The sequence below is a fragment of the Ptiloglossa arizonensis genome, chromosome 5, assembly GCF_051014685.1.
Source record: "Ptiloglossa arizonensis isolate GNS036 chromosome 5, iyPtiAriz1_principal, whole genome shotgun sequence".
Lineage (NCBI taxonomy): Eukaryota > Metazoa > Arthropoda > Insecta > Hymenoptera > Colletidae > Ptiloglossa > Ptiloglossa arizonensis.
Genome location: NC_135052.1, coordinates 5481117 through 5490785, shown reverse-complemented (window position 1 = coordinate 5490785; position 9669 = coordinate 5481117). Strand labels below are relative to the sequence as shown.

The window sequence follows — 9669 nt, the reverse complement described above, 5'->3', positions numbered from 1 at the left end:
CCTTTCGGAGGACAATTTCTTAACTTTGAACAGTACTATGAGAATCTGGAGAAATATCCAGATGGATATTTGTGACATGGGGAATGTGGACCGCGTCGAGTAATTCTTGTTTTGTTGCGAGTCTCCGAAATCAACTTCTCAGTTCCACGCAGTACTATAAGGTGTTGGCAAAATTGTCAACCCGTATTAAAGGGAATATATTGGGTTGTTCGGAAAGTGATTTCGTTTCCAAAATGGAGAATTTATAATTTAATAAAATGTTTATACATTCTAAAAGAATCGTGTTTCATTTTCACCAAAATAAAAGGAAATTACTTTTCGAACAACCTAATAGTACCATGTGTATGGAAAATGTGGACAGCGTCGAGTACAATTCTTGTTCAGTCGCGTGTCTTCGATTCCCAATGAAAGATTAAAGAAAGGATCCACTCGTGAAATGCAAACGAGTGGAATTTTTTATAAACGTATGTTATGGTTTTGAAACGGAATTCGTAATCACCAAGAACGGAATATGTTTCGTAGTTACTTTATGAAAAATAATTCGAATAAACATCGTTCGGTTTCGTAACGGATAGAACTTTTAAATACGTTTGGATCGTTTTGATCAATTTTAGAACATTTCTACCGCGAAGAATTACACTAAAAATTTACGTCTACTCAGAGTTACACCGAAAACAGGACGAACAAATGGGAATACGTAAAAATTCTCATTTTTTTTAGAAACGAGAATATCTATGCGGAAATATGAAATACATTTGTCTTTTTTAATTTGTTACCGCGGTAGTGTAGCACGGAAAAAAACGAAAACACAAAATGGAGAATGAAGGAAACGACTCAATGAATAATCGGCTCACTGTGCACCGAGTCGAAAGGAAACATTTTACGAGCGTTCTGCGAAATGGAGAAACCGAACAATTATTAAAATTATTCAGACACCGATGATATCGCGCGCATCTTCCTGATTTTTATGTTTTGTCGTCGTCTTTGTTTATCGCGTGTTATCAGCGTCGCGATAAGAATCCACCGGCCAAAGGGACAATCGTAAATAGTGAACGTGATCGAAAACTTTGATTTGCCTAGAATTCGAAATTGGTCCAATACTGTCCTACTAATTCACTACGTGTATGCTAATTCACTACGCGTTAACGAATTATCGAATGTTCGGAATCCGATGACGCTATTCTAAATCACGCGCGATCACAGGGAAGCAACGCGTGTTTTTCGCTACGAACGAAGATAAGAGGCGAGAAAAAAGTATTATTTTCGCTAGATCTTCGGTAATCTCTACTAACGATTATTTCATTGTTCTACGTTATTATGAAAATCTACAGATGGTCGTTCATCGTTTGCACAAGATAAACGCCTCGATCGTTCCTCTCGATTCGCTAATTTTCCATTGTATTTTCGCTACTTCGTTTAGAACTCGTATAAATAGAGAAGAAAAATCGATCAAAGTTTCAAATACTGCCGGAAAATTGGCGCCGATATTTTTTTTCCAACCGATCGACCTAAATTTTAAAACCTCCCGTAAATTCGTCGGCTCGAACGTCATCGTTTCCGTCGATTTCCGTGCACGCTTGATGTATCATTTCAAATATTCGTCGCACGGTGGATTTCTACTTTTATAATATTCGTCGAAATTTTCCTAACAAGAACCACCAAAATTTCATACGCGAAAAGGTAAAAAAAAATATACCAAAACGTCGGCTCAGTACGCGTTACCTTTCATCTCCAATTCATAGAATTCGCGATTCACGATCGACCGATCCGATTAATCGCAACACGTGCGAAATAACAATTGCAATTACAGAAACGACAGTTGCATCGAGAGATCGCAATCGCATCGATCGACGGAAAATTGCTCGTCTCGTCTCCAGATCGCGCAACGCGTCGAATTTCACTTTTATTTATTTTTTTCTTTCGTTCAACGTAACATCGAATCTTCGTTGTTGCTCCGTTACGTCAATAATTCAGGGGTTTCTTCGTACCGATCTCCGTGGAACATTCTGTGCAATCGATGACGACTCAGATATTAAGTATCTTCTCTCAGTCGCGTGAATTTCAAACTGGGTACAAAATCTAGACGTCGCTATTCGGAAACAACGTTATCTTATTGTTAAACAAGTTCGTGGAACTTGACCAATTGAGAGCAACACGCTCCACACCGATAAGGTGAGAAAATCGGTACCTTGTAATGTCGTCGTTCCATTTACCGAATGAAAACGAGGATCTGGCGCGAAACAACGATCGATCGTCGACAAAAAAAAAAAGCGCGAGAACGTTATCGTTTATTACGCTCCTTTGATACGCTTATACGTAATCAGACTGTACCAGTTGATACAGCCAATGATAGTTAATGCGATACATGCTGCCGGTAATCAAACAGTCGAGCCAGTGGCGTGCGTCGTGAAGCTACCAACTAGCTGCGGTCAGATCGAAAAACACTCCGTATCCTGAATATCGAATTCAGATTGAAAGGTAAGCGTAAACAATTTTCCCGTCTGCGTGTTTTTTCTTTCCATTGACCATCTCGCTTCTACGAAAGAATAGAAACGATCCCAATTTACGATATTTACCAAATTCGTTTTAATTTCGTACTTAACTTCAATTACCGCTGAGAATTTTTAATTCTTCGACCAATGAAGAATTAAAGTTACTGCCCGGGCGTAACGAGCGCCGACCATCAACGTCGACCGTCCAATTATTTATTTGCAAGCAACCGACGCGTTTATCTTTTTCCATCGTATCTCTCTGTTTTACGACGACAAACGAGAAACAATCCTAATTTACGACGCAACGTTTACGAAATCCGTTTCAATTTCGAAATTAATTTCAAATCACGCTCAATTTGAATTCTTCGGCTGGAAAAAGAACTGATCGCGCGTAACTATCAACCATCAACGTCGATCGTTCAATTATTTATTTGCAAGCAACCGGTGTATTCGTTTTCTTCCATCGTACTTCTCTCCTCTATGAAAGAAAGAAAGTCAATCCCGATTTACGAAGCGACGTTCACGAAATCCGTTTTAATTTCGAAATTGATTTCAAATCCCGCTCAATTTGAATTCTTCGGCTTGAAAAAGCACCTGATCGCGCGTAACTATCAACTATCAACGTCGATCGTCCAATTATTTGTTTTCAAGCAACCGGTGCATTCGCTTCGACGCTTCGGTACCGTAATTTATGTGCATACAACTGCCCGGTTTAATTAAAACGCCGAGCGAAAGCGGATTAGGCGATAAAACACCGCGCCGAGTAATTCGCGTCTACGCGGATCGCGCGCCGTTTTTAAACTTTTGCGCCAAGAAATTCGTCCAATTCGGAATCGATTCGTCGCCACGTCCGTCGGCCGTACGAACTGGCAACGTAAATCCTCGATGCGAGGAAACTTCGAAACGAGGGAAATAAAGCGAAGCAATCGTCTCTCTAAGGTACAACCGTTCGCGACAATTAGTAGAAATTTATCGCAAGTTGCGCGCTCGGTCTACGCGCCTCGTTCCACCAGCGAACTCGAAACCGAGAGGCCAGTTATCGACACACGGCGCCCAAAACCGATAACGGATACCAAGATCTCAGGTATTGCTATCTCTCTCTCTCTCTCTCTCTCTCTCTCTCTCTCTCTCTCTCTCTCTCTCTCTCTCTCTCTCTCTCTCTCTCTCTCTCTCTCTCTCTCTCTCTCTCTCTCTCTCTCTCTCTCTCTCTCTCTCTCTCTCTCCCCTCCCTCCCTCCCTCTCTCTCTCTCACACACACACACACTCTCTCTCTCTCTCTCTCTCTCTCTCTCTCTCTCTCTCTCTCTCTCTCTCTCTCTCTCTCTCTCTCTCTCTCTGTATCCGCGTGCCAACCCAAGCTGGAGAATACAGTGTGTCTCGTAACGAACAACCGATCTTGTGTGAAAATAATTACGCAACGAGAAATAATTTATTTTCGCGCGAGACTTCGCTTTCGAGAAAACCGAGTTCTTTCAGTATCCATGTGTCAATCCAAGCTGGAGAACAGAGTATGTTTCCTAAGGAACAACCGATTTTGTGGGAAAATAATTACGCGTAGACAAATAATTTATTTTCGAGCGAAACTTGGTTTTCGAGAAAACCGAAGTCGGAAATGTCACGGAACATGCGTTTGAATCTCGGTCCAAAAGATTGCCATTTCGATAAATGATACACTTACGGATAAATATCTTTTTCACCGAGGAGAGTAACGAAATAAAAACGGCGAATAAGACTAAGTTCGAGCGTGAAATTCAATTTGAGCGACTAGTCGATATTTTACCTCCTTCCTGTAATGAACTATTGCAGCTCACGGGGTTGAAACATTGTTACACGCACGAAGGTACGGGAACTCGTTAAGACGCGAGTTGAGAGATACTTCGTAAGAGGTACGAATTCGACGAAGTAAAAATGGCGGTGGCAAGTTACGATGACATTTTCTATCGAAGGAAGCTCGTCGTATCGAAACTATTTATATGGAACACGTGTGATTGCATAGATGGTGTTAAAATACAGAACGATGTAACCGAAAAAATCTACTCTCTTTTGTGTACTTCCGTAGCGATTACTTGCAACTAACAATGGGAACGCTTACATTGCGCCGTGAATTCGAGAAAAGTGGCATGTTCCGATAAACAGAGCACGACGAAGAGAACGTAAGCTCGGATTCAACGATCGAAGTAAAACCAACGATAACGACGATATTTTCCATCGAAAGGAGCTTGTAACAACCGAAGCTATCTGCGCGAAACACGTGTCGCTGCTAAGTAAAATCTATTGGGTTGTTCGGAAAGTGATTCGTTTTTCAAAATGGAGAATATACAATTTAATAAAACGTTTAAACGCTCTAAAAAAATCGTGTTTCATTTTCACCCAAAAAAAAAAACGAAACGACTTTCCGAACAACCTAATAAAATGGCGGTGATCCAACCGAAAACGATCTACCGCGGAATTTAAACGACAGAAACATTCGAATCGATCGACGAACGATCCTGGACCTTGTCAATCGCCGTAACAAGCGACAATTGACAATTTTATTCGCGTTTATTCGCAAACGGTGACACAAACGTCTACCTTGCGTTTCAAATTCCAGAAAACTCTTACATCTCGGGATGTTACTAAATTAAACCGTTTGCACTCGAGGCTTCTTTGCTACCAGAAACCGACGCCTCGAGAAAATCCTTTAAGTGGTAAAATTAATTCGTAACGGAACATTTTTATATACTTTGCACAGATGCGTTTACACTCTACGAGAACGTAATATTTAAACGTCCAATTTGAATTCCGCGAACGTTTTCCCGGATCGAAAATAGTACATTGAATTAAATGGCTACCGAGTATCACCTCACGAGTCCAAAGGGTCAACCTCCAAAATTCCTCTTTAAAAAACGTTTCGAAGTGCCTCGACTCGCGTTCGGTACCGATTCTCGCGACGTCTCGCGACAAGAAACCGTATACCACCTTTTCGACTGGTTTTTCACGAAGAATTCAAAGCTCACTCCATTAGGATACACCCGGTATATCATGAAGAGAGAGAGATGAGAGAATCGTTGCTCGAGGAATTTTCCGATCGCTCGAACCGATCCCTCGTACGGTTCCTCCGTGGAGTATCGGCACGCGTTAGTTCCCCGTTTGCTTTTGGGTATTGATTAGTCATCGCTTTCAGATGACGCCTCTGGCCCGATGGGTGTTGCTGGCGTTGCTGTTGGCCGGCGCCGAGGCGCGTCCGGGCGATCACGCATGCGTTCCGCTGTGCCGTGCACGGTACAGGAGCTCCGAGGTTACGGGAAACTGCGACCACCAGCAGAGACTCGTCCTTCAGTCCAGCGGAGGCCGGTTCCCGACGCAGCGCCTCCTCAGGCTCTGCTTGACCCCGTGCAACCTCGCTGGATCACCGAACGATCGACTTTATACGCTGTACGACTACTCGTTCATCTGTCGCGATCTCACCGAGTCGCTGATCCGTCGTCGCGGTTGCAACTGCGACGATACCACGAACGAAGGGACCGGGAGCTTGGAAGGAATCGGAGACACGTTCCAGGACACCGTCCGTGATCGCGTGAACCCGAAGAGACCGAAAGAAACGAGCATGCGAACGATCGTCGCCGACCGAGCCGAGATCGTCGATCTCGCGAACCATCGTCGAACCATCGGTCCGAGGATGAAGTTCGCGGAGGATACGTCGAACGACGAGAACAGCGAGGCTTCCGTGGAGGTCGTGATCGCGTCACTGAACACCGATGCCACCGAATCGGACACCACCGACGACTCCGTCGACTGGGAGCTCTGGTGCATAGCCCAGTGTGACAACGGCCGGGGCGGTAGCGCCTGCAACTGTGACATTATACCCTGAAACAACAACTCCGAGGGACCTCGGGGAACCTGGACCATGGGGAACAATGGCGAACGAGACTCGCGGAACAGGCACGAATTTACATATCTCGTAGGTTAGCCCAGGTGGCCCACGGCGCCGGTAGCGCGTAAGGTTAGTTCGAACCGGGTGGTAAACTTTTCTTACCGATCCGTGAACCTTTCTTTCTTTTTTTTTTTTCTTTCTTTTCCTACGTTCTTACTCGATATCCCTATTGTCGACGATTGTCCCCCGTGTGTCGCGTTCTGGCGCTCGATCGACAAGTTTCGCGCACAGACTACGCGGATCGAATCTTTTCGAGATACTAACGAACGGGTCGATCGATCGGTGACGACTCGAGGGAAAACAACGAGCGTCCACGGGGCTGATTCTCTTTCGTAACGCCGACCGAGATTGTTCTCCGGTTCTCGGTCGCGCGTATCGTTTGATAGCTTAATCGCTTCTTAGGCTTAAGAGTTCTCTAAAGCTAGGTCCGGTTCGCGCGCTCCGAATTACGCGCACACGGGGATTTGTGGAAAGCTCGACGATAATGGCTCGAGTGGCCGGAGAGAGATATCCAACGCGAGGTAACAAGGATCTTCGCGAGAAGACGAACACGGAGTTCATCGCGAGCGAACGTTCACTAAGCGACGGACCGTGTTCGAAAATCGCTCGCTCCCGATGGTGTTCCTCGTGATTCGAACGAAACGGAAAGGGAACGATACCTCGCGTACGCGAGTTTCGTTCCGATCGTGGCGCGTGAACGGGACGCGCAATGTGTGTATTATGCAATAAACGATATTTCTACGCGAGCACGATGCGACGTTGAACGTGCATCGACGCCGGCCTATGTACGCCTAGTTTCTTAAGATTCGTTGTACAGTAGCGGATAAGTTATGCTGGACACGCCGAGTATGAACCGTGTGTACGTACTTAACGAGCTAAGATTTAAGTTAAGTTGTCCGATAGACGACACGAAATCCATGTCTTCCATTTTCGTAGATCGCTGCTCGAGTAACCGCGACGATGTAACACATCCGACGATGGCCGATCGACCGTCCGTGATGCGAACGAACCGAGCACGCGTGTATCGTGTAGTTATTTTTTCGAACGACTCGTTCGAAACCGCGTCGAATCGCGGCGGGAACGATCGAACGATTTTTCATTCTGCTTACGATCGAACGGCGCGACACGAACACACCGTTCGTTTATTTATAGTGTGCCATTTAAAAGAAAACGTTGTGACGCGACAATAAGACGTAGATTCTAGTATGCCTTGTGCGACGCAACCACGTCCTACGCGCATTTTCGACCTACCTCGTACGAACTTTGCCCGTACGAATCGTTTCGAAAATCTTTTCCGAACTTCGAGAAAGTTCACGATACTACACGACGATATACGCGCGCAAAAAAAAAAAAAAAAGAAATGAAAAGCACCGAACGAAACCTCTTTCGCGAGACTACGTGTTGTATTTAAAGCCCGCTGGAAATCACCGCGAAAAATTTGTCAAAAGTGCGCGCAGGACTACGACTTCGGCGGATCATTATCTGGGCTATAGCTGTAAGCGAACTTGCTTTGTAAATATTTACACGAATAAGATATATATATGTATGTATGTGTGTGTGTGGGTACGTGTAAGCGGAGATCCTGTATCAATGAACGAATCGTATCGAGAAATCGAAACGGAGTACCAATTTACGAGTCCGAGTGCCAATCTATGGATCGTCTATTCGTTGTGTTAATATTAACGTATTGTACTCTTATATCGTGCGTATTTGTAAGCGATGCGCGATTGCTATCGGTAGGCGGTCGCAAGGATAACGAAACAATGTGTCGCGCGAGATCGAGGAAGTATCGTGACGCGCGATATTTCACCACGGTGGGTTTTACAATCTTGTTTCCTTGCCACGACTCGTATCCGTGAGACGTATTCGTCTTTAACAGTATCGCGATACTTGCAGCAATGTATTGGTATTATTTATGTTCACGACTGTAAATTCTGTATATACGATATAAGTAAACGATACTCGCATTATGTTTTGTCATACGATAAATAAAGGACATTCTACCGTGAACGAGAAATTTTGCTCACAAATCACCCAACCTTGTGTTCCACCATTGGAGGACTTAGGGTGAACGAGAGTGATAAGCGTCCGTTGTGACGTTGGTTCGGTTATCGAATTGTTTTTACATTTTTCGGCCTTTGGAAGTAAATGATAATACAAACGAGGTAAGAGATTCGGGGTAAGTTCGCGTCTTACGATTAGGAGATTCAAGAATCGCGTATCATTCCAGTATCTATCCAACGTTACCGATTTGAAACGATATATGGCAGGCAACGTTACTCGCGCCACTAACGGGAGGAATTACAATTATCGGTACTGGAAAATATTTTACCACGAACGAGATTTAGACACAAATGGAGGATAAAATTGGTCGGTGGTACGATGAGAACATTTGTTTACGACTCGAGGGACTCTAAAGCTCCCTTAGCGTTCCGATATCACCGTTGACGAGATACACGATAAATCGAACATTCGACGAGGTCTTTGTCCAGTAAACTGAAATACCGACATCGAGACAATCGCTAGGTATGTAGCTAGCTCTACATTCGAGAACGGTAATAAGAGTAACCGTGTTCGAACGAACCATCGACTCGGTAAGAATATCGAACGCAAAAAATATATTCTTGTGACGCGTTTGTCATTCTATCGAACCATTCGGTCCCGAAAAATAATGTATCGAAATATTCTATTGATTTTTACAACGTGGAACGCTACGCGAGTGTGAGATTGGATGGAACGTGAAATACGTCGACAAGATGCCAGCGCAAAGTAAGTATAAAACAGAGCGCACAATCGATGAAACTTCTTGTATTGCGTCTCAGAGGTAGCAACCTTACCATTTCTGTGTCGTACCCAACGTTATCGATTCTCAGTGGAATAAGAAAAAGACGTTACTAACGGTAAGACTTGAAACTAAATGCGATCAGAATGATTCGGTCAAAAGTGTTCGAAGTCTGGATCGATTTAGATCCGGCAGGTGTAGCGGATCTGCATCAGACTTTGCATGGAAATTAATTGCAAACACAATGCGTGGTTCCGATGCCAGAGAAAACGAACGACGCCTACCACTCCCCTAGAGGAGTGCCCCGTTTCTCCATCTTTACGACGAGAGGGTCTTATTTTGGAGGCTTTCGCAGGGACCGGCAAAAATGCCGGCTCCTGTGCTCGCAACATGTCCCCTCTGGAAGCAGACACACCGGAAGAGACGGCGATAGACCGTTCGGACCACTTACACGGCCGGCCACTTGCTTATGCAACAAGCAG

At 44.5% G+C, this 9669-nt stretch overlaps 1 protein-coding gene across 1 annotated transcript; it reads left to right on the top strand.

The window, feature by feature from the left end:
• Window positions 1-2374: 2374 nt before the first annotated feature.
• Window positions 2375-8409, top strand: LOC143146731 (uncharacterized). Its single transcript, XM_076311313.1, has 2 exons — window positions 2375-2478; window positions 5656-8409. Exon 2 carries the CDS (start codon window positions 5656-5658, stop codon window positions 6340-6342), a length of 687 nt encoding a protein of 228 aa, XP_076167428.1. The 5' UTR covers window positions 2375-2478; the 3' UTR covers window positions 6343-8409.
• The last annotated feature ends 1260 nt before the right edge of the window (window positions 8410-9669 follow it).

Coding starts and splice junctions, on each gene's coding strand:
- LOC143146731 (XM_076311313.1), top strand. CDS start 5,656: ATGACGCCTCTGGCCCGATGGGTGTTGCTGGCGTTGCTGTTGGCCGGC.